Raw genomic sequence first — 26,338 nt, 5'->3', positions numbered from 1 at the left:
TGGCATAATAGCACTGGAATCAAAAATATGATAGCATAGGAGTAATCTTGATGATCAAAGATGATGAATGGTCCTAACTAGATGACTTACTAAAAATAGATGCTCCCTCCAATAATCTTGGATCCTATACCAAAAGTCAAAATTAACATCTAAAAATCATCTGAGCTCATTGAAATCATCTATTGACTTACTATAAACAGCAAGTCCTTCAAAATTTAGCCAAAACCCACAATTGGCAACTAGAGAGACAAATAACTCAACAAGAAGGTCCTCTAATCACCAATATCGGTCTACAAGGACCCAATGAAGGCTAAATTCATTAGCTCTAATCAAACTTTAAAATGGGGCATTATATAGAGGTCTTGTTTGCAAGCTAGTCCCCATTCACCAATAGAAACTTCTGAAAGTAGTCATGAAGCATACATATACACCTCACATGGGCACAAAATTGCACCAAACTAGGGCATATCTAACAGCATCCAAGAACCCTTAAATATGGATAAACAGGTCTACAATGATTATCTAACAAACCGTGGAAATGACTAATTGAAGCCTTCAATAATGTCTTTAAATATCGCCAAAGTCACCCCCAAATGATTACCTAACACCGAAACACTCAATAATGTCTTCATTTATTTTATTGAAACCTCAAGAATCCAAACTATTTGAAAGCATTGTGATTCTTGTGTGAAATCACTTTACTAGATAGGGAGGATCTTTTGCCACCGAAACTATTGGTTTCACAAGGGTTTTTTCCCTCTATCAATTGCTAGAAAAACTCGTCAGTCACACCAATTATATCTTTTTATGTATGCAATTTTTAATAATCCAAATGAAAGCCTAAATCCTCCTTTTCCAATGTTGGTGGGAAAACAAAGCAATTTACAATTAAAAATGATCATTTTCTCTCTAGTGGCCTTTTAGAATTTGAAATTAAGTTATGCCCAAGTTCCCTTTCACCTAATTGTCCACTTGAGGAGCCATAATATCACTTTATAAAAATTAAAACATTAAACAATATGACATTATAACATTAGTGCAATAATTTAAATAATCTCAACCGCAATGGGAAAAGCACTATCAAGACACCAAAAGCTGAAACTAATCACGAAGAAGAACTTGATGTTGAAGCATGATAAGTGGTGCCAAAAAGGACACTAAGAATAGCAATGTACTTCAAGAACTATGGAGAACAACCCAAAAGGCCAAAAATGTTGCACAAAGCCTTCCAACAAATTAGAACATTAACTAATCACCGCATTTGTTGAAACCACAAAAAATTAAGCCCCATCTCTCGAAATTATTTGAAGTTCTCCACAGCACATTCAAATCCTTGCAAGAAACTGAAAAACTAGCTAAAAGCTCACAACACAATATTGCATAAAAATGGGTACACTACAGGTAAACACATCAAATTGGCTTGCCTAGACTATTTTCCAATCCAATCACCAACTAGATGATCAATTGATTATATGTAAGATATGATTATAGAACATTACAAGTAGTTACAAAATGTTCCAAATACAAATGGTTGGGTTGTTGGTAGTTAACGTTCCAATTACATACTCTATAGATAAAATACATGTTCCACGTCTTTGAGGTTGTTGATTGCACAACTGACCAACAGCTGACATCCAAAGGGTGGCAAGGCAGGCAAATTGTTGTGCAGTAGCACAAACTTCTCTTAGAGCTTGTGCACTAGACTGAGGGCCTATAGTCAGCTGTGCAAGGTTCCTTGAAGCTTGTGAAACTGTACTCTGATCACAATATATGCATAGAAAACCTCTAATGCATCATACATTAGGCCATCTCCATGACTGTCTCATTCCTCCTTTCAACAACCCCATTCTAGTATTGAGTGGAAGGGGCTGAAACCTCTCTTTGTATACTCCTTGTCATTTTCCTTGAATTGTTTAGATGTAAACTCTTCTCCATTGTCTGACATAAGACTTCTAATATATCTACCAAATTGATTCTTTATAATAGACCAAAGAATCCAAACTTACATTTACAAAGAGAAACCTACATTTTTCAAGAAAAACTTATCAAGCACTAGACAAAAATGCCTTTCCCGTGAGATTGTGATTCCCACAAGTATTATCAATGAGGTCATCTATTATGGGGTGTCATGTACATTCTGTCAGAAACAATTGTGTTCTTGTTAAACAGATAAGCACACTAGACATATCATCCTGTGAACAATATCAATTTGACCAAGTGCCGAAAGGCACTGAAAAATTCAAATGACCATACTTTTAGTGCAGAGAAAAACTTGCATTGTCCTCAACAACAAGTACATCCAAACTTATTTGTGGACAGCAAGAAATACCTTTATAAAGCTCCCTGCCTAATAGAAAGATTTGAGAGAGCATTTATTACCGGTGAAACTCAAATGGATATTTGGAGTCAAAGTGGGTCAACTGATTGAAAGCAATTTTTCCTTCATTTCTTAGAAAAACACACACCGTCCTAAAATACAGATATGACACTTCATTTAAAATAAGATGATCATCAACCCTTTCTTTGGTTGCATGAACCTACTCATCTCCCAATGAAATTTCCTCTATAAGAATATTAGAAATAGTATAACCAATATACCAATACTTGTGAAAGGTAATATACTGCACTGCATCAGAATCAAAGTAATAACAATCACTGGCATCTTGGCTGTCATGTCCCCTTCTCCGCACTAGTGTTATGGCGCCAGGTTAATCTATCTCCACATCCGGATAGATTAACGGCATTAACTATCAGAATGCCTACCAGTCACGTCGGAGAATTTTTCTCAAGTACTCCAGTTACTATATTAATGTGTGGATAAAGTTATTTTATGTTATAAAGTCATTTACTTTATAAAGTAACTTAAGTGACTACAGGACTAAAATGTTGTTTTATCCCACATCCCTTATTTCAATGTTTTTCCCTACTTCGAGGTTATAAAAGAAGGGACCTTGCATTGGGATTCACACACAAGAATTTGTGATTCAAAATATTTACATTCTGGTTGCTTGAATGTGACTGGTCAGAACCTCAAGGACAAAAACCCTTGAGAAGTTAGAAGCTGGACATAGCCCCAGCTTTCTTACTGAAGTTTATATCAGATCTTTTGACGATTATTGGTTGCCAAGATTTCCATGAAGTTTATCGAATTTGCACAGCACATTACTGAACATCTTCAGGTTGGTACAGCATACAGCTCTCTTATAATATTCACATTTTCTTGGCACTCACGTGGGTAGTTTGGTTAGCATCTGGGCATATGAATAAGGGTGAGAGACTGCCCAGGAGGAATCAGGTTGACACAGCAGAGGCCTTGGAAAAGTGTAGCGGCAATCTGAAAATCCATATAGCCCTCAAGGTAGACTGTTTCCGTGAGATTGTTCCTCCTCCCAGCCGTAGTATTGGATATCAGGTGCCCTCTTAACAGTGGTAGAGTGTGGAGAGAGCCAGCTTCCAGGGCACACGAACTGGTTCAGTCGGGTGGCTCACGGCTCCATTATCTGAGAACAGCGTGGACAGTATCTGAAGACACACGGCATTAGCATTGGGCCATGGCAATAGAGATGATGATCCCACCAACCTGCAATGTTCAACAGTATCGCAGGAGGCATAGACAGTAAGAAGGAAGGCCGGCGAGTTGGCAATACATTGGAGAATAGAGGAAACAAGGTCTGCAGTATCCACGTCTTCGTTCAGCATACATCAGGGAGACAGGTCTGTGTTTATCCCTTCCTTATCTCAGTTATTTACATGTATTGGAGTTAAATCTGTGCTGCATTCTCCAGATCATAGCCAAAGAGTTATTAATTTATTAATCTGGTTATAAGCCCTTATTTTGAATTCTGAGATTATTTCTTCTAGCTCCGAGTTGCGGAATCCTTACTGTCAGTGTTAAAGTAATCATTTCTTGGTATAAAACTCAGAATCAGTAAAACATCTTGATGTTGTATTATGTTTGAACTTTGAACAAGCAATTTCGACTACATTGTAAGTATTTGACGAATTTCCATCAGCCGGGTACTCGGTTATTGTCTCATTACGGCAGAGAATATTGCATTGGCTTCCTTGGGATACAGCAAAGCAATATTTCTCTCCCAAAAATAGGACTTCATCCATTTCTATCACATTTACATGTCTGTGCTTTTTATCAAAGAGATCATATTGTCTTTTATGATCCAACAGAAATACTTCACTTTCGCCTTGAATAAAAAGTCTGGTGCTCTTTTCCCAAAACATGACTGAAATGTTTGTCTTTGCCTTTCTATTTTGCTGCAAAAAAATTCTGTGTGTCTACAATTATACTCTTCCTGTCTTCCATTTGTACGGCTCCAATCCTTTTGCAAAAGATAGAAATAGATGCATTCAAAGGTTGAAGTTTGAATAGATGTCTTTAGCTGTGAAGAATCAACAAGTGTCTCAATGGAATATAGAAAACTCTTCAACACAAAAATGGCCATGTCTTTGTCATTTAACTCACTGTTAAGGGCTAAAAGCTGATCACCTAGATCTTTCAACCTAAGTCAATTATCTTGCAGGAATCCTACTACTATCCGCTCTCTGGAAAACAACTGCTTTTTCAATCAAAATGTCCATTGTCTAGTACTTGAATTGCATAAGAGAGTGAAGCATATAAAATTCTAGGGATGAGAACTCCTTCCTTTGAAGACTATGTGTCTTGACTTTCATCTGTATGTCTAAAATGGCTGCGTCATCAGATTTCTAAGAATATCTAGTGACATTATTGTATTCCTTCAAATGCAGTAGGCTGTTATATGTGCCGCAATAGATAAACTATAATCTACGATTCTTCAGAAATAATGTCACTCACTAGAAATTTACTATGGGAGGGGAAGAAGGCAAAATTATCAGTTGTAACCAATTTGAAGATCACTCATCTAATCAGAACACTAGACACCTACCTATCTTGATTCAAGATTATGTAAACTATTAGAAATTGTCACCATTCTATTTTAATTATCAACATTTCTTACTTTTAGCATTGCAAATGATAAACTAAACATATAATTATTTTTTGTGTATGAGTTAAATTAATGAAATTCTCAAAACATACTTTAAACAAGTCTTTTCTAAAAAATTTTTGATTTTAAGTCAAAACAGATAAATGGTCAATGGGCCCCTGGTCTACTAGTGAAGTTGAAAGGTTCTGAAAGAGCCCACCAAGGATAAGTCTTCCTAAGTGCATGGTTCCAACAACAGAAGGGATGAAAACGGAATCGTGCCCGAGGCAGATTTTGGTGGAATGGATACCCCCTATATCCTTGGATCTTAGCCGAAGTTCTCTGAACCTCCAACAACAAAAAAGCACAGATATATGACTTGTCTACTGTAGCAATATAAATGAGGTTGCGTAGTGTTCGTATACATATACAAGTTTATGAGATAATCACATCCCACATGAAGAGAAAAACTATGTCTGTATAGAAAAGCATCACAGCACAACATGAATTGTTTAAAAAAAGGACCTCCCGGTTCAGAGTTGTAGCTACAGTACTAAATGGACAACACATGTTAGCAGTAATACTAATACACCTGTAAATTAGAAAAACGCTGCATTTATATCTACAATGTGTTGCACACGGCAAGGAATATACCTTTTTCAGGGGAGCAACTATTCGACCTTGTTTTTGCTTTGGGATGCCAATAACTAATGCCCAGTATCTTCGCTTTATGTTTCTTCCAGAGTAATCATGATTCTATATAGCAGAAGCAATCAATCAATCGAACTAGACGACCAGAAAGATCTGCTTCATAGAAATTAAAATGCACGAAATACAGACATGAAACTCCAAAAACAAATTTTCCAAAATTGAACTCAGTCAAAAACGACAAAAAAGTAGCAATTTTAGTCCATACATCAGACAAGGATGTTGTGGAAGTCTTTTCTCGAAACAAAGCATGCAGTAGTGTTGCACTTTCACGTGTCCGCCCCATCACCAAAACTCCACTGCACTCTTTGTCCAGTCTGTGCACCTAAGAGTGCAACCAATAGCCAATTTTAATAGATCTTAAATCCTTGTTTAGCTCCGCAAATTTGAATGTTAATGCATTAACTTAAAAATCTGCAATCTGACTATTTGTCCCAAAAAGGAAAGAAGTGTCAATAGAAACAACTTGTCTCAACAAGATTTGATGTGTCTGTATAAAGTTAAACTGATTTTAACATATCATCTGCTTAGCTATAGTGCCCTTAATCTCTGACGCAAAATACTGTAGAGAATCTATACATAGCCTGTGCAGGATCTGCATTTCATACTAACCATAAATTCTGTAATCCTTCAAAACCTAAAATTGCATTCAAATTCCAGAAGCCCAACGGGTGCAAGAGGCCTAACTGTCAGGCTCTGATTCTGGCTCATATTGTTCCTTATTACGCTTAGAAGAAAACGACAATGAAAACACAAGGATTGCACTTAAAGATAAAGATATTGGCCAACAATTATGCTTTTACTCTCTTCAATGATGCAGGCGATCTCAACCAACAACAGAGAAATTATCAAACACCAAGCAGAAAAAGAGATATATAACTTACAGGGAATGACAAAAGGTAGTGGCCAAAATTATACATTCTCTGTTAGTGTAGTACATGAGTGTAGAAGGATGAGGATGAAGATGAGTGTTGGCTGGAGGAGGCCATGCACTTCTGAAAGAGCCCCATAACAGACTTGACAGATTACATGTAGTCACCATAATTTCAATACAGTCAGGAAGGGTTCCATTCAACTAGCCCGAGAATTCATTAAGATATTTAAAATGAAAGTGATATTTACAAGGTGAAAAATTCCTATGAGAACTAAGTCTTCTCACAGAACCAACTTGCATTCCCCCATCAATACATCAGTTGCATAAATTGACAAATCCAACTTCAATCTAATCTGTAAACCAAAAATGTGATCTGAAAATAAAGCAGAAACTTAACAGAGCAAACTGAAGAAAAAGACAGCTAAGCTGGTTTTAGAGCCCTGTTTTGTATTGTTGAAAAGTTCCTATAGCTCAGCTGATGGAAAAGGAGCATATGAATGTTGAAACACCTTTTTGCATCTGGCTTACCAATCGAGGAGGTTCCATATGGTCATATTTCAAAGCCGCTGCCGCCAACGCATCCAAACTTTTGTGAATACCAGTACCACCCTGTAGCGAACATACAAAGATAGTTTAGACACCATTCCAGACATGGAACCAGTTGTTCACACAGAAGCAAATATCATGGTTCAAAATGGCAAACCTGAACAGGTAAACCTGGAGGCTTATTTAAGACAATTATTGCTGGATCCTGAAATTACAGAATACTATAGTTAGTTTACGTTAAGCCTTGTTTTCTACAGTAACCAAGTTTGCAAGTAAGACAGCTTGGTATTGGAGCTGAGGGTATTCCTTGTATATTTCAAGACTTTGTATGTACTTTATCTCCTCCATACTTGGACTGAAGGTTTTTCTTTGGACGGGGTTGTCTTTTGTGGGGATTTTACTCTCAGAGACAGTAATAGGCAAGTATAATTTTGTCCCTGGCTTCATGATTTCTTTTCCTGTCACCTGCCATAAAACATTATGTTAATTGAGAAATAGAAATTCATCAGTGGAAGAAGAGAAAAAAAATTAAAGAAAAAAAAAGCACAGTATAATTTTAAACAAATATACTGGCATTTGATACTCAAAAATAAAAAACACACCCGTTTCAGTTGCGGCTTCTGTTTTTCCTGCTCTGACTGACTTTGTGAATCCATTCTAACCTGCAGATAAGCAGTATTATAGACTTCCAACTTACCAATTAGAGATTAATAATATTATAGTAATAAATAAATGAATAATAAAAAACCAGGCATGAATAAATGGGTAACTCTATGTTTCTCTTTTAAAATACGAAGTCGTAAGAGAAAACTATCTAGAGACATGAATAAGTGGATGCTCATGCAAGCCTTCAACCTCTGAAGGCTAGTATTAAATAACAGATATAATCCAATCAAGTAAAAATAAAATTAAAAAATGGTATAAGAGGAGGTTAGAAGATTAATACACTTGTTAATAAAGACTGTTCATTATGGATATGGATTTTTTAGATTGTAAACGCATATTCGCTGATGCATCCTCTTTGATTGTTTACCAAATGCTTATATGATCAAAATGTTATCATGTATAGATAAAAATTATATTAATTATATTAACATACACAATTAACCAAAGTAGATCAATGAAATTCAAAACTACAAGAAGTTAGAATCACTCAAGGAACTGAAAAGTAACTAAATGCTCAAACAATGGGAACAAAGCTAGTGTTGATGAACCTAAAATGGGCAAGGTCTAGCCAATTGATCACGATAAATTAGACAAATGTAAAAACCATTTAAGGGAAAGGCCCCTTAAGGAAACAGTGAGCCACTTAAGACCAAAGCAGGAAACTAAGCTTGGAAATCAGCAGTGATACATTCTCTTTGCCCAATATTTGATGTTCCTTTTCCTATTATTAATAATTTCGATGATAGTGTGGAGATGTATTTAAAAACAGCTATTGTTCTACATACACCAAAGGAGAAAATCTTGTTAAGACACAAATAGTATTTTCATAGTTATTATTTGGCAGGAACCCTAAGCGTAAATCCCTATAACAGATCATATTTGTCACTTCCAGAATCACTTACTGTAACAGTAATCACCACACAAAGAATAATTTTGGCAACTCGCACCTGCTTGACCTAATAAAAAAGAAAATGGTTACAAGTAGCATTCTTAATTATTTCTCTGAAAAATGGCAGTATCTAATAGATTGAAAAGCACAGTTCCAAAAATAGAAGGTCAGAATAATAAACAAAGCTATTAAAACACATTCATGGCTGGGGCACACAAAAAACATTATACTGCAGCAACTATAACACATGTGATTAGGATATGGGCAAGAGGAATTCTCTGAAGATAAATATTATTGCCCTTCCATATTATCGGACACTGCAACTGTTTTACAACACTATAATTATTAAGATATTATCTCCTTAGTTAAATACTTTCTATAATGGTCAACTACTTCTTTGTAGTCCGTCTTTCAGTCTAGATAGGAATGTTTCCTATCCTGTCTTCAGTTTTGTTTCTAATTTCATCTTCAGTCTACGTTGTTTTTTTTTAGAAACAACGTCCTTGTAATTCTTTATAAGGAACACATTTGTTCCTTTGTTAATCAATCAATCATCCAGAAATCCGTTAATCTGCCAATTCTTGAATCTTGTAACATGGTATCAAAGCCTAATACGTTACTATTTCAAAAATTTATAATTTCTTTTGAAATTATCAGTTCATAAATTTTTTGAAATTATTCTATGCATTTCTTGGTGCTCGTTCTAAGTAACCCGTCTAGGTTTTTCAAGCAGTCATACTTCTATTTTTGCACGAAAGGATTTGAGCTTTTATCCCAGACTTCTGTTGCTGGTTATTTTCCCAAACACGATGTCTTTATCTGCATTCACGTCTTCTATTGATGCCTGGAATCCGCATCTTTATCTTCGAAAAAAAAGCACACGTTCTTCTCTGCAAATCGTGAACATTTTTGGCGGTGTTCTTCACCATTTTCGATGTCCCTTTTTCAATAATTAGTGACGTTTTCTTCTCCAAAGTGCAAAAATGACCTCATCTACGACATTTTTCATTCCAGAAGCTGTCGGTTCTACAGTTTCCGCCATTTTTTCTACAACTTTTTTCCATCAATGGCTACCGACTAGAGTTTTGTTCAAAAACCCTAACTTTTTGGCTCGAAAAAAATTTTTGATCATATATTCTTCGTGAGTTTTTCGAGATCTCAAATGGGTCTTCATCAGATTTTTGTGGGTTCCTTGTTTTCTATGCCTCGATTTTTCAGCCTATGGATTTGAAATTCGACTTCAAATTCTTTCTAGGTTTTGTATTAGTTCTTCTGGGTACCTATCAAATTTTTCTGGGTCAGCTAGCAATTTGCCTTGAAATCTGTGCCTGTTGAATTTCAGTCTTGAAGTTTGTACCTGAATTCTTCGAAATGGCATCTTTGACTAATCTAATGTTGGAGGGCAATCTACAATTCAATGGCCACAATTATAACCAATGGAAGCAGCGCATGTTGACCATCTTCGAGTATCGTCATTTGGATGAGCTTGTTGCAAGCACAAAGACTCATCCAACCTCCGACCAAGCGAAATAGGACAAGTTTCATGATCGCAATCAAGAGGTTGTTATGCTTCTTAAGCTCTCTGTTATCGATGATCAGCTACCGTAGTTTCCTTTTGGTAACTCAATTGCAAAAATCTGAAAATATCTGAAGGAGTTGCGTGAAACATCTGACAAGAGTCGAGCATTCTTTTTGAAGAATCAGTTGTTCTTCATTATGATGGATGAACGTATGCCCTTGCAAGAGCATCTCACAAAGATTAAAGACATCCGCGATCAGCTCGAAGCTATTGGTCGAAAAATGGAGTAAGAGGATATGGTAGTCATCACTCTGAAAAGTCTACCATCGTCCTATGAGCACTTCATAGAAACACTCAACATTACGTCAACTAATGTTGATCTAAAGTTTCCAAAATTATGCACTAAAATTCTGTAGCAGGATCGTTGGAAACAACAATTTGGCAACAGTGCTTCTACAGCCTCCTCAGAGCAAGCATTTGCTGCAAAATCCTTTCAACAAAACATCGGCAACCATCAGTCTTCTCAGCCTTTCCAGCATCAACCTTCTACTCAATCCCTGGATGGCTCTACGAAGTAAAATGTACAGTGTAATTATTGTCACAAGTTTGGCCATATGAAGTTCAAGTGTCGAAAACGTTTGGCTGCCCAAGCAAGGCAAAATGCTTCCCAGCCAACAACACAAGCTATCGAGCTTCCCGATCAAGGCGAAGCTGCATTTTTTGCATTCTAAATTTGTTTCTGTTTTTTTTGGGTTTGTTGATTTTCTCTTTAAAAATCATTTCATGTTGTCTGTAATATGCAAGGTTGCGTGAGATTCTTGGTTTTACCGTTTTTTCCACAAAAACGAAGTTTTGTAATTGCAATCTGTTTTGAGTCATAGCACTCTTCTGGCAACGCTTCTTGGTTTCAGCATTCTGTAGATCCAAGGAGGGTCTCAATTATCCCAAAATGTTCCGACATCCGTACGTTGACCATTAAGGGAGGGTATTAAGATATTATCTGCTTAGTTAAATACTTTCTATGATGGTCAACTTGGTCAACTACTTGTCTGTAGTCCATCTTTCAGTCTAGATAGGAATGTTTCCTATCTTGTCTTCAATTTTGTTTCTAATTTCGTCTTCAGTCTACGTTGTCCTTGTACAAGGAACACATTTGTTCCTCTGTTAATCAATCGATCATCCGAAAATCCATTAATTTGCCAATTCTTGAATCTTGTAACAATAATAAATTATAATTTGACCACCTCTCAGTACTCTGAAAACTACAATACAATATCTTTAATTGACATTGCAATTATATTGCCTTGCCTAATGGCAACCCATTACAGTACATCTGCAGTCCTCGTCCTTTGGATTATGTATTCTACCGTCATTTAATTGTAGGACCCAGTATTTGATTAAACCTTAATTACTATTCCTTTTATAACAAGAGAGGCATGTTAACTAAGCTAACTTGGTCGGAGAAAAGATATAATAATTTGACTGTTTGAAAATCTTATCATGATACTGAATATAATTTACGCCATTTATGCATTGGTGCTATAATTCCATTTGATCATAGTTTGAGATCTCCTGTATGGTTATTGATGCATTAAAATTAACAATATTCCAGTTTTTTTACAATCAATGGCTTCTGGATTAGATTGTGTGTGTATTTTTACCATCAACATTTCGGATCACACTGAGTGATTCATCATCAGAATGCATGAAAGCAAGAGATGCAAAAAAAAAAAATCTGATGGATCACTGACAAAGATCTGAAATGTTGATGTTAAAAATACACACTCAATCTTATCCAGAAGTTACTGATTGTAAACAATTAAATGGATTGTAGAAAACTAATAACAGTGAATATTCCAGTTAATAAATAGTCACATGAGCATTTCTGACATATGCACTATTTGTGGATGCAATGCTTATCCTGGATATGATGATTTTTCAAAGATAAATCATTATGGATATGTTTAGTTTTTTTAATCTATTCGGCCGCTTCCATGGGGCATTAGTTAGACAAAATAAAATATTTACGCATTTAGCTCTCATTGCATGGGGTGTTGTATGGCAGCATGATGTCATGTCATGCCACATACCCATTCAGGTGGATTCTAATGCTTGTGAGATTGAACCTTTGATGATTGTACATGACAGTATGATTTCATACAAATTCTGCACTGTCTTAGAGAAGGTAAACATCTTTTAAAGCAAATCACTTATAATAAACTTTTGATGAGCTTCTATTATATTAAAATCAAGTTTTTTTGGCCCTTGGAGAAGGAACCTTTTATTAAACAACTACTTATTGGACCTTTGGAGGAACCCTTTATTGAACAATGTATTATTGCCCTTTGGAAGACAAATTTAATAAAACTGTAGTCATTTGGGTTTCATGGCATTGCAGAAGAAGCTACCTTATCAAAACCATGTTCACTTAAATTCTGATTTTCAAAAATAAAAAAAAGAGCAATAAACCTCTTCTAAACTTCTCACTGTCCTTTGATAGCTTGAAAAAGATGAGGTATAGGCACCATTCTTGTGAAAATTAACTTAAAATATGCAACGGTCTTCTTAGAATGAGCTTATGTATATTCAAGTTTTAAAATGTGCAATCACCTCTTGAGAGTGTGTTTTGCACTCAAAGACTTATGCATTTGCAAGTTTTCAAAATATGCAGTGCTCCTCCAAAAGTGTGTTTTGCATCTTGGAGGGCATATAGCATATTTTTAAAACATGTCAACACCCTCCAATAGTGTGTTTTACATGGCAAGTCATATTACATAATTTAAAATATGTAATAGCACTCCAAGAGTGTATTTTTTACCAAAAGACATATTTTTAAAACATGTCAACACCCTCCAAGAGTGCATTTGGCATGAAAAAGGCACAAGGGATGTAATTTAAAACATGTAATGCCTCTCCAAGAATGTGTTTGGACTAACATCATATGCATTTGCATTTGAAGTCCACATTTTTGCCTCTATGTGTAAAACGTCCATGCTTGTGCCCTTGAAGAACACGTTTTTGATGATTTTGCCCTGCTTTGTCCATGAAATGTTTTGAAATCTCTTCCTCTAGAGGCGTTTTTTCATTTCCATGCATTCTCATGCCCTAAACGTCCTTTTCCATGCAAAAAACAGTTCATTTTATGCTCTTTTGGAGTCACGTTTTGCCCAAAAACACCCAACTTTGGAGTTTGAAGATCATGTTTTGGCTCTAATATAGGTTTTTTTTGCCTTTGGGTGTATGATCTTATCATTGGAGGTCACGTTTTTACCATCTAATCCAAAAAATGTTGCATGTAATGACCCTTTGAGACCACATTTTTGTCAAAAACAGGTTCTACTTTGGCATTTTTGATAAAAAAGTTTCATGCATTGGTGAGCTTCGACCACGTTTTTGACATCCTCATGCGAAACTCAACCATTCATTGCACATTGATGGTCATCACTTATAAGATTGAAGAAGACAATATCATTGTTTGATAATCCAGATTTAAATGAGAATTGGTCTTCAAAATCTACAAATCATGCTATTTTGGCTCATTGATCTTCAAGTAAGTGGACATTTTCAATCTTGTTCATTAATTTGTGCTTATCTTGTTGTTCTATTGCATGTTTTAGCTTGATGTTGCACACTTGTCCATAGATATGCCATGAATAGTGCATTTTTCCTTCCAATATGATGAAAGCTCTCATTTTCATTTTTTTGGATTTTCCCCAAACTCCAAATTTGAATTTGCACTTTAAAGTAACTTGCCTCTTGGCATGCTCGAGTCTAAAACCAAAAGTATGTGTTTCTTTTGTGCTTATTTTCGTTGTTTGTTGCTTGCTTTTTCGTTTTTCTTCATTTGGAAAAAATTGCAAGTTCTTTCCCAAGGACTTGAGCATGTTTTAATTCAATCCACTTTCCATCATCTCGTGCAAGTGCATCATTTCATTCCGTATCCACTTTCCATGCCAAGGCACATTGCATACATTCATTTCATATGCAATTACACTCCAAAAGAAACTACATGTAATTCCACTTTCCATGTCATAGCATAGTGCATACTATTCTCTACATGCGATTACACGTAATCTCTCCCTCCATCTACATTTACATGCAATCTCATCCTCTGTTCCCATTTACATGCATTTTCATCCTTCAAACCCAATCGCATGTCACATTTACGTGTAATGACATCTTGAGAACCCGTTTTTGACTAAAGGTCACTCTTTTAAAGTCAAAAATCATCATTTGCACGCATTCTCATGTGTCCAACATTCACTCCTCAAACCTTTACATAAGAACTCATCCTTTACACATTTTTCCATCCTCCCAAGTTGTATTCCAACACTAGATCTTTGAAGTATTCAATCCATACTCCAAACCTTTGTTGCTAGTAGACAATCAACACTTCTATGGAATCAATACCCTCTAATGATGTGGTCACATTTTGGGATTTTCATGTTGCAGCACAAGAAATGCCCTCATCCACAAAGTCTAAAGGAAAGAGGAAGTAACAATTCGACAAAGAGTTAGCTCATGTGACTGCATCTTAGGTTTCATCACCTCTTGATAATGTTTCTAATACAGAGAGCGGGCACGTTGATATGGCTGATTTCTTGCAAAGGGTTGAATCTCCTTCAACATATGAAATGAAGCGCATCAAGAAGAGTAATATTAATTTGTTATCTACTTTCCCTATTGCTGCCTTGGAACCGGAATTCGTTTTGGGTTGTGCACAAAATTTCAGTGCAAAAACCAAGACAATAAAAAATGCAGATGGAAAGGTCATCATTAGCCTTGATCGAGAGGTTATTGAACAAATTTTTAGAGTTCCTCAAAATGGAGAGTGTGGGGACTTGTCTAAAGATGTAGAGTTGTGGAACGAAAAGAGGGTGGATTATCAAATTATGTAAGTGCATATTGGTTAAAGGTCAAAAGAAGCAATTTTTTCAAGATGGCCTAGAAACCATTCACAGGTCAAACTTCAATTCAGAATGTAAAGACTTGATAACTCTTCTCAGCAGGATATGCGGTCTCAAAGATTCCAACGACTTTAAGCCTTGGATGTATAAATTCATTCTCCAATTCTTTGATAATGATGAACCTATTTTCTAGGGAGAACTTATTAGCACTACTATTTGTGAGCAATTGGTTAATGTAGGGAACTCAACACCATTCTACATGAATTCCTACCTAGTTTATATAGATGCATCCATGAGATCTTTCTTGGGACTCTCCACCAAGGGGGCAGGTTACAAGTTCCTATTTGGGACTACTATGATCAAATCACCTTGTCACACAACAAATATTATTTCAAGAGAGTCCAAGATGCATTTTTTGGATATTTCCGATATTTCTTTAATAAATAGTTGGTAACCAACCGAGTGTCAAATGAAGCTTAGAATTGAGTTAATCAGCTTGGTGATATCTTTCTACAGTTTCCAACTTTCACTTATTCGAGAGTTGGTTATTTTAAAGGAGAGTCATATACTTTGTCAAGATATGCTACAAATAAGATCATACTAATGGAACTAGCCAAACAGCTCATGGAAGTACAGTCTTATCAGAATTCTCTGCATAGGGCAGGTTTTGGTATCACTACAGCCAAACCCTTGGTAATTGGTCAATATATAACCAATTCAATTTACAAGGCAAAGAATATAGAGGCAGAACTTCAACTTATCACATTAAAAAGGTTCAAGGTCAGGTTTGATTTTGATACAAGGGATGCATTCAATGATCAAGAAGACATTCACTCAAGTTCATCGCATGGAGGACGTATGAATTGACCTACGCACAAAACTAGCTATTATGAGAATGGATTACTACAGGCTCACTCTACAGCAAATCATTGATCTTAACATGCTCGAAATTCCATCTAATCTTCAAATTGAGGATGATGGTTATATTCTTGATCTAAAATACCACCATGTTGGTTTTGATAAGCAATATCCTTTTCCTATACAATGGCAACAAAAAGAAGGATATCTATTTCCGATAGATTTCAATCCATCCTGGTAAATACCAACAAATGGTTGAAGATCAAAGGTCTCAAGAGAGTGAACCCCAAACTTGGGTTAGATTGTGGAAGTTTTGGACCGCCTAGAAGCAAATCTCGACTGGAAATCTCAAGCAAAGATAGTGCATCCTCCTCTGATACAATGAAATCTCTCAAGTTCAAGCTGAAAGGTGGAAATGGATCTAAGTCATCTCAAGAACCCTCACGAGCACCTGTGCAGGCTCAAGAATTTGATGAGGAGAAAGCTGAAGAAGAAATTGCATCAAAAAAAGAATGCGATGAAGAGTAAGGAGAGGTTATGATCATATCTCCTCCGCAACCAATAAATCAGCAAGGTCCATCCATTCAGGAAACACCTTTTCTTAGTGTCGTAGATTATGAAATTCTCCACTATTTTCACATCTACCATCCCTACCTCAGAGGTGAATATATTGACGCTTCCTATCTCCTGAGCACCACTTCCTATTCTCACAATTGAACAATGCGAGAACTTGGGGAAAATGTTTGAGAATTTTCCGACATTCACAAAAGGTCAAGTTTCCCAACTTAAAACTTCAATAATCGGTTTTGAAGCATTCATGACAGAGTCTTCTCGAAAAACAGCTCTTGGTACAGCACTACAAACTGAAGCCTGCACAGTTACTACAAAAATACAATCAGGATCAATGTTGATTGTGGTTACTGCTCCTAAATCAGCAGATTAGGGTTTTAGTTTACCTGCTTGGTGGGCAAAATTACTATGAAGAGAAGGAAGGTTGTGCTTCCCTAGATAATCTTCCTATTATGAAAACCAAGTCTAAATCTTTGAAAGATAAGATTGTTTCAAGGATCATAGTTGATTCTGATAAAACTAAGTTTGTGGAGGTTGTTGAACCATTGATAGACAAACTGGTTGAAGAACTTAACCATTCGGATTACAAGTTCACCAAAATTGAACTTGGTAAACAATAACAGTTGAATTGTTTACAAGATGCTCATGATGCACTTGCTAATGTATCAAAGAGTAACCACGAGTTGTGGGAGAAAAAGAACCATCTCAAGCAGGAAGTTGCTCCCCTGAATTTTGTTATTCAACAGCAATCTTCACAGCATACAGCCACTACATCTCGGACACCTCAAGAGAAACAGATCATGGAAGCAGCAAAAACTTAGTTTGGAGAAGTTGTCTCTGAAGGAATTCAAACCATCACAAATACGGTCAGAATTCTTGAACGTATCAGAGAGATTGAAGAAATGTTGCATGACTTGATTGCATCTTTGAGTCAGGAAGTTGATACTCTAAAAGAAATTTTGAATGATTGGGATGAGATCGCCAAATTTGATTTGGATGCCATGGTCACATGCGATGTTGTTCCATCTTGTGAAATGTTGTACAAATGTCATGGACTCATGGGCTATAAAGAAGAAACATTAAGAAAACGTGTAAAAAAGTTGCAGGGAATCTTAGCAGATTGTCAACCAATAGAAACTTGGATCGTGTTCAACTTGGAGCAAATGGGATGTCAAGTTCTTGATGAGCATGACAAATTGGTTGCAATTGCGGAAATGACTTGAAAATACATAGTTAGAGTTAATGCTGCTTTAGTTTTGAGGATTTTATTTCTCATACAATGAATAAGTTTGCTTTGTACAAATCTTTAGCAAAGCACTTACAGAATTCTCTCGTAGCAAATTGCAAAGTTGTGAAATCAGCGTATGCCAATAGTATGAGAATAAAAGCTATATCAAAGACAATGGAGATGTCAAATCTTCCTACAGTGCATGATGTTATCATCAAACTCAAGGCACTTAAAAATAATCCTCAGGATTGTTTTACATCTTTTTCGTCTTATTTCTTCTCTATTTCATGTTTGTGGATTGAAGAGAATGTATTACCTGAAAATTTGTAGTTACATGTAATATGACATGCAATCCAATAATATTTCTTGTTAGTTAGACCGGGTCAAAGTTGGTTGAGTTGTTCCCACTTTTTCCTCCTCCTTTGCCTATATAAAGGAGTGCCCCCTCATTGTAAAAATCATCTTTTATTGTATGCAACAAAGTTTTGCCAAACTTGTGCAAACATAACTTTGATTGTATAAAACCAATTTGGGAGAAAAGTGAATAGAAGAAGCAATTGGATTCGAAGCTTTGACGAGAAGCAATTGTGATAGCGCAAATTAGAAGCTTTGACCGTAATTTGTGCCTATTGTCTTTGATTTGTGTTATTATTGTGTGTTCAATAATAGAGTATAGTGAGTTAAGAAGCAATCGAAGCCGAAGCTTTGACTAGGAGCGATTGTAGTGATACATAGACTAGAAGCTTTGACTGTAGCTTGTATTACAATCTCAAATTCACGAAAAATAGTTAGAATTCCCCTACTTCTGGAAGTCTTTGCGCCACAATGGTAGAGGTTTTTCTTATACAATAGATTAAAACAGGACCTAAAGTGAAACCAGTGAGCTTTCAATCAGCCTTTGAGTTGGTGTTGGTTTATCGATATCAACGTTTCCAGCTATTAGATAGAGGTGTAGTTAGAGATTTCATCTTGCCCATTACTCGCTCCGTAGGTAAGTAGATTCTTTCCTGAAAACTAAGAGAAAAGAATATTGGTAACACCCTTTACAAAATCTCTCAACTTTTTGCTTATTTTGAGTTGATCCAAGGAAATGTGAGAAGGGGGAGCCTTCCCTTTAATGTAGGAGAGACTTGGTCTCATACGTTGTAGCTGGTCTACCTATTTTGCGACTGGATTTTCACAAAATTGTCGGTTGCAAAATATCCATCCATCATAATAAATGTCTAGATGTATGCCAAAAATGATGATGTGTATGAATGTCATTTCTACAACCATACATAGACACACGCATGAATAGTCGTACTAGATAGGCGAACACACTTATGCATGTGTGATGGTTGAGCAATTGAGCATGTTAAGTGTAAGTTGGCACTAAGTTAATAGCACACGAGTCTTACATATATGGTACCTTGTGCAATTTGCGCTTGATATTATTATTATATTATGATATTGTGATCAAACCCAACTTTCAATTAATTTGTAATTAATCTCTCTCGGCAAGGCATACCTTCTTGGGTGGCAACATAACTCTTCTTACCACTTGATTCCATGGTCAGCGTTTGAAAATAGAGGCTTGATTTACTTGGAAAATACCCACGTTTTTTCTCCCAGCATCCATGTCAGAGTTTAAATCCTATTCAGGCCACTATGGCCAACATAGAGGTTTTTTTCAACAACATTACAAACTATTCCAGGCTCCATAAATAGTATTGCTTATTTTATATATTTCTAACTTTGTAATTATTTGCATTAAGTAATCAGTGAATAAAGTTTGAAGAGCATAGTTCTGGAGTTGCATTTTTTCAATTTCAAATTTCTTGTTATTTGTTCCACAAAATTACAAAAAAAGCATATATTCCTAAAAAACAAAACATTGCAAAAAAGTTCAAAACTTCCAAAATAATATAGAATTTCAGTACTGGTAGAGGAGTTTGAATTGGCAAGATTATTACAGTGGTATCAAAGTGGTCTCCTACCATTCTGCTCCTATAGGGAATGCACAAAACATGCAGCCTCAGACATTCGATCCATGGAGATATTATTCCCGCAGGGATAGATCAGTACCACAAGTTGAAGAGGTATAGGAAATTCAGTTAGGCTCAACAGGTGACAGGTTAGGTGTAGATCCACCCAGGATTGATGGGAACAATAATGATAGAAAGAGAAGCAAGAGAGATGTTCATAGGGTTGGCAGCAGGCGAACAACAGGTTACACAGGCTTTACAACAGCTCACTACTGCCATTCAGAAGTTGTCACTATCTAGAGAACATAACCAGGACAGGGACGAGGATGGAAGCGCACTCAGGACTCCTCATGCTAGAGCAGCTCTTGCAGTTAGATATGACAGACCCACACAACCTACGTTCTTGACAAACAAGTCTGAGGTAGGGAGTATAAGGGAGGAGGAAGCAGGAGATTTTGTTGATGATATGATAGTTATGCATGAGGAGTGGGAGCATTACCGGACAGTTAGGAATCACCTGCCTTTCGACAGTATATGACTGAGAAGAGAGAGCATAGCAGACCTATACAGGAGAGGAGGCACAGGAATTAGAATTCAGATCTGAAACATGCCAGCGATAAGCTCACTCTTCCCATGTTCGATGTGGAAAGGTTACTAAAAGAGCTTGGATCAATAAAATTTAAAATAACATTTCTGACACCTAGACCTATGACAGAGGTAGATGCAAAAAAGATTGCAGCTTTGCATCTAGACAGGCAGCCCACAAGTGGTGGCATCATGGGACGGTCACCCTTCATTGTAATTTGATTACATCATATCAAGAGTTTGCTGACAAATTGGTAGAGCATTTTGATCAGCAGGATCCAGAATCTTATTTCCAGGACCTTGCTCAACTTAGGCAAACAAGCAGTTTGGAGTCCTTCATTAATGAGTTTCTGAGACTCTGTCATGGTTCTTGATGTGACAAAGAAACGCTTGGTCAAGCTATTTACAAAGGGATTACAAGAGCCTCTTAGAGGTTGGCTCAAGCATTTGATCTGCCCTTTCTACATGGAGCTTTCAGCTCCCAAAAGGCAAACACGACCTAAACCTACCACCTAACCTGCAAATGAGATTCACCCACCGATTGTTGATGAAAAGAAGAATCAGTTGTAAGACAGGACAAGGCACCCTGTGAGGACTTCAGGAGGAAACTTTGCTATTGCTCCAGAGCCTTATGACATAGATCATTCTTGCACTTGAGGTCTTGGAGTAAGGCAAACTGTTCTATGTGGGTCTACTATGATGATGAAGATACTGAAACTTCAAATCAGCCAAGTGATTCGGAATGTTGATGAGGCTCGGAGAGTCACTACGAAGTTTGGTCCTGATGCCAGATTGTCACCTATACTAGTATCAACCATTGTATCACTTCCTTCCGCTTTCAAGATGAGAGGATTGGTGGATGGACAGCATTGCATAGCCATGTTAAACATTGGGACCACGCAAAATTTTATACATGAAGGATTTGTTACTAGGTGTGAACTTTCGGTGGAGGAGTCTGCTGGTTTCCGAGTTAGGGTGGCAGATGGCTACACTCTTGCTTGTACCAGACACATACATCATCTCTCATCGTTTCTTGATGCCTATAAGATGCAATCAGATTTTTATGTGGTCAACTTGGGGGAGATGGACATTGTGTGGGGCATGCAATGGTTACAGGATATTGAGGGGTCTACTCTCATTCTGCACTCAATGGAAATGAAGTTTGAGTATCAAGGCGAAAGATATGTGTTGAGAGGTATCACATAGGGGAGTTTCTGCACACTGTCTCCTTGTAGAGAGGAGTATAGGATCATACAAAGGCATGACACTAGTAAAGCAAATCACATGTCATGTCACCCACAGTCCCAGGTTCAATAGCTCAGATCAGCATACGGGTGTGCTTCACTTTGTGAACAATCCTTCATATAATATCAATGTTGCTTTGTCATAAGACAATATGTTGTTTAAGTTTGATGGTTACCCTTCAGGTGATGCGTGTTGATGATGTTTGTGTTAATTTTGTAACTTTGATCTCATACTGATCTGATTTTATAGATCGTACTGATCATGTAATGCATGTATATCCTCATTTGGATTCGCCTCTTTAATATGTCTTAGATTGTTAACCTTATCGGCAACCTTCCTAGGAGCATTTATTAATGTTTCTTCGCATGATTGTTGTTAGTATATTTGCTAACAAATTATGTTAACTAGGAGACGCTGATCTTGGAGTATAATAACTAAGTTATATATAAGGGCCGACCTAGGAAGAGACATGTCCTTTCTAAGGACATGCCTCTTGGTTGCATTATAAATATAAGGTTAGAATGAGGTTAGAGAACACACGATACAAAATAAAGTCTGCTTCTCTACATTTCTTCCTTGTACGAATTATTGCAGAATAAGAACATTTCCAGAATTGAGATTATACCTTTAAAGACACTTCATATAAGTCTGATACAGAAGATTATTTTCAGCATGCAACTAAGAATGTATTATTTCAGTCTGATTTATAGCAAAATTTGCAAAAACTTTACATGGTATCAAAGCTCTGGTAGTCAAACCTAGGCTCTGCATTTTGACAATTAGATTTAAATATCTAGCAACATCCTTCTACATTCAATGGCTAGCACAATCAGACCCGAAGATAGGTTTGATGGAAAGGAACACTTTGTTGCTTGGAAGTTCAGAATTATGATAATTCTTGAAGACCATGATGTGAAACAGTTTGTTGATAAAGTATCCAAGCAACCTAATGTTGATCCTTATAAAACTGTCTGGAGTAAAGGAAACAGGAAAGCCATGCAAATCATATTAGATGGAGTCAAAAATGATATAGTACTTATGCTCATGAAACATCAGACAACATTTCATATGATGAATGCATTATTAAATACATATTAGGTCAACAATGTGACTAGAACCCTTGCACTAAAAAGGCAATTAAATCATATACAGATAAACAAGGGAGAATCTATGAACTCGTACTTCTTAAGGATGGCTAGTCTAAGAAACGAACTTGCAAGTATAGGGACCATAATTGAAGACAACGAACTAACACTTATGCCTATAGATGGGTTACCAGATTCAAGGGAAACATTCTCACAAGCAGTAAGTGCTAGAGAAAATCTTTCAGACTTTAATAGACTTAAAGGAGATTGTCTGCAAGAAGAATCTAGGAAACTTAAGAAAGGAGGAAGATTGAAAATTGATGATGAAGAACTTCATGTTCTCAATACAAATTCCTATAAAGGTAAGAAAAAGCACTTCAAGAAAAAGGGTAATCAAAAAAATGAGAAGCCTGAGAAAGATCTCTCCAAAATAAAATGCTTCAAATGTGAAAAATTTGAACACTATAGATCTAATTGCCCTAAGAATACAAAGCAGCAAGTAAATTGTACAAACATTACTAGGAAAGAAGATAACTATGATCCTGAGAATCGTCTATTGTATTATGCACTATCAAATGAAGTATCAAGCAAAGCATGAAAAATTGATAGTGGATCATCTCCACACATTACAAGATATAAAGAAGCACTTGACTCTATATCTAAAGAAGTTGACAGCGAAGTTACCATTGGTGATAATTCCGCTCATTCAGTCAAAAGAATTAGGAATTGCACCTTGAAACTGAAGTCGGGTAGTTCTCTACATCTCAAAGGAGTACTCTATGTACCAGAAATAAAAAGGAATCTAATCTCTATTACAGCACTTGAAGATGATGGACATAATGTTGCATTCATGGACGGTGAAGTAATGACCTTGTCTAAGAACTCTTCATTTAAGAAATCAAAGTTGATTAGTCAAAGAAAGGGATACTTGTATGAATTAAATACAGAACCTTGTCAACCTATTCGAGCCTTAATTCATGAAGCTGCTGATATAAACGAAATATGGCATAGAAGGTTAAGACATCTAAATTTCAAAACCTTATCGACTATGGAGAAGATGGTCACTGGTTTACCTAGGTTGAATAAAGATCATTCAAGCATATGCAAAGGATGCGCTCTGGGTAAGAACACTAAAAGTCCATTCATGATAGCACTGGAAAAACTAACAATGCTTTGGAATTAATCCACTCAAATTTATGTTGACCTATGTCTGTTCCTTCTCTTGGAGGATTCTGGTACTATATACTTTTTATAGATGACTTCTCTAAGAAAACTTGGATGTACTTCTTAAAATATAAAGAATCAGAAGAAATCCTTAAGAGATTTAAAGAGTTCAGAACTTTAACTGAAAACTTATCAAGACACAAAATTAAAACTCTAAGGATTGATAATAGAGGCAAATATAGTTCACATTTGTTTAAAGAGTTTTGTAAAGAAGCAGGAATTAAGATGGAGTATACCGTTCCTTATAACCACAACAAAATAGGGTAGCAGAAAGGATGAATAAAACAATTATAGAAGCAACAAGAGCTATGATATATGATCAAAATTTAGAATATTATCTTTGGGCAGAAGCCTCCTAATATAAGTCATCTTTGAATTTTTGGGTGCCCAGTATATATACATGTTCCAAAAGAAAAGAGAACCAAGTTAAAACCCTCTGGGAGGAAAGGTATTTTTGTCGAGTATAGTGAAGCACCTAAACCATATAGGATCTTCATACCTAGTCAGAAAACATTGAACTTAGTAGGGATGTAATGTAATATTTGAAGAAGATTTAGCATTCAATAGAGCCCTAAGTTCTGGAGATCCCTCTCCCTTACCTAGTTATGAAGAAAATATTGAATCTGGGTTTCAAAGGGAGAAATTGAAGAAATTAAGATGAAATTCAAAATCTTAATCTTGAGGAAACTCAAAATCCAAAGAAAAGACCACTTTGGGCCATTAAGACAGTAGAGGAAGCACAAGACTTCGTTGCACCATCTGGAACCTTCAGAGAAAGCAAAAAACCCAAAAGATTTTCTAGTTATGCAGCAAACATGAGTGATTTATCTAAATCAAAACCAACCAATGTTTCAAATGCTATTAAACATACAGCTTGGAAGGATGCTATGACGGAAGAATACCAATTCATTATTAAGAATGATGTTTGGGAAATTGTTCCAAGACCTGAAGGAAAATCCGTTGTTTCTTCTCAGTGGATTTACAATCAAACATGTTGCTGACGGTAGCATTGAAAAATATAAAACCAAATTCGTAGCCAAGGGATTCTCTCAAAAAGAGGGAATTGATTATGAAGAAACCTTTGCTCCCATTGCCAGATACACCTTTGTAAGAGCAATCCTAGCTATTGCAACATCGAAGGGATGGAAAGTAGATCAGATGGATGTAAAAACAGCATTTCTGAATGGAAAAATTATAGAAGAGGTATTTTTTGAAGCAACGTAAAGGATTTGAAACTCATAACCCTAATTTTTTTTGTTTGCAGGCTCAAAAAAGCTCTCTATGAGCTTAAACAGGCTCCAAACCTAGTATGAGAGAATTGATAAGTATCTCACCAGTTTAGGATTCTCAAAGAATGAAGTTGATCCAAATCTCTATTATAAAAAGGATAAAGATGATATGATAATATTGATACTATATGTTGATGATTTACTAATAACAAGTGATGATCATCTTATAGATCAATGCAAGAATGATCTAATCAGAGAATTTGAAATGAAAGATTTAGGACTCCTTCATTACTTCCTAGGGATAGGAAGTATGGCAAAATTCTGACAGCATCATACTTAATCAAGGAAAGTATACATTAGACATCTTAAAGAGATTTGGAATGTGGAATTGCGGGCCTATGTCTTCTCCAATGGAGACTAATCTACATAAACTTAAGGAAGCAACAACAGAATCACCTTCCATAGAGTCTACTCTTTACAGACAGATGATTGGGTCTCTTATGTACTTGGTAAATACAAGACCTAATATTTGCTATGTTGTCAATGTCTTAAGTTAGTTTATGTGTGAGTCAAAAGAGATTCACCTAGTTGCAGTCAAACACGTCATGAGATACTTACAAGGCACTCTTAATCTTGGGCTCAAGTATGAGAAAGTTGACTTGGACTTACATGGGTACACAAACTCAGATTGGGTTGGAAGTGTTCCTAGTAGGAAAAGCACTTCAAGTTGTTATTTCAGTTTAGGCTCAGCGATGATATCTTAGATATGCAGAATGTAGGCATCAGTAGCACAGAGTTCCACAGAAGCTAAATACATTGCCATGGCAATGGCCTCTCGAGAAGCAATTTGGCTTAGAAAGTTACTTGTGGGATTATTTGGTCAACCCATGAATCCTACTATTATTCATCGTGATAATTAGAGTTCCATCAAGCTTTCTGTGAATCTAGTTTTCCATGACAGGTCCAAACATATTGAAATTCCTTACCATTATGTAAGAGATATGGTAGATAAGAATACTATAAAATTAGAATACATTTGCACTGTGGATCAGACAGCAGATATTCATACCAAACCTCTCTCTCGAGTGAAGATAGATCACTTCAGGAAAAGACTTGGTATGGTTGAATTGTAATACATTTGTATTCTTTAATTATTAATAAATTTTAAATTAAAATTATTATTGTCAGGCTATTGATTATTATGCGCTTCACCAGTTGTATTCATTATTTAAGAGGTGACAATCTCTGAGATAATGAACACTTGTATAAAAGACATTATGAGA

General features: G+C 36.1%; 1 protein-coding gene across 2 annotated transcripts in view; it reads right to left on the bottom strand.

Annotated features, from left to right (window-relative positions):
* LOC149566795 (RNA pseudouridine synthase 4, mitochondrial-like) overlaps positions 1-26,338 on the bottom strand; it is a 145,731-nt gene that overhangs the window by 86,128 nt on the left and 33,265 nt on the right. For both annotated transcript variants that reach the window (XM_089820106.1, XM_089820107.1), the window contains exons 2-7: positions 7,689-7,748; positions 7,395-7,551; positions 7,244-7,293; positions 7,069-7,149; positions 5,875-5,991; positions 5,613-5,714 (exon numbers count right to left, since the gene is read on the bottom strand). In XM_089820106.1, the coding sequence (XP_089676232.1) occupies positions 5,613-5,714; positions 5,875-5,991; positions 7,069-7,149; positions 7,244-7,293; positions 7,395-7,551; positions 7,689-7,748 (567 nt within the window). The remainder of the gene's footprint in view (positions 1-5,612; positions 5,715-5,874; positions 5,992-7,068; positions 7,150-7,243; positions 7,294-7,394; positions 7,552-7,688; positions 7,749-26,338) is intronic.

The sequence above is a fragment of the Cupressus sempervirens genome, chromosome 3 (genome assembly GCF_028749045.1).
Source record: "Cupressus sempervirens isolate cs-2001-9-10 chromosome 3, ASM2874904v1, whole genome shotgun sequence".
In the NCBI taxonomy this organism is placed as follows: domain Eukaryota; kingdom Viridiplantae; phylum Streptophyta; class Pinopsida; order Cupressales; family Cupressaceae; genus Cupressus; species Cupressus sempervirens.
The sequence above is the reverse complement of the archived record's forward strand: the minus strand, read 5'-3'. Positions and strand labels throughout refer to the sequence as shown.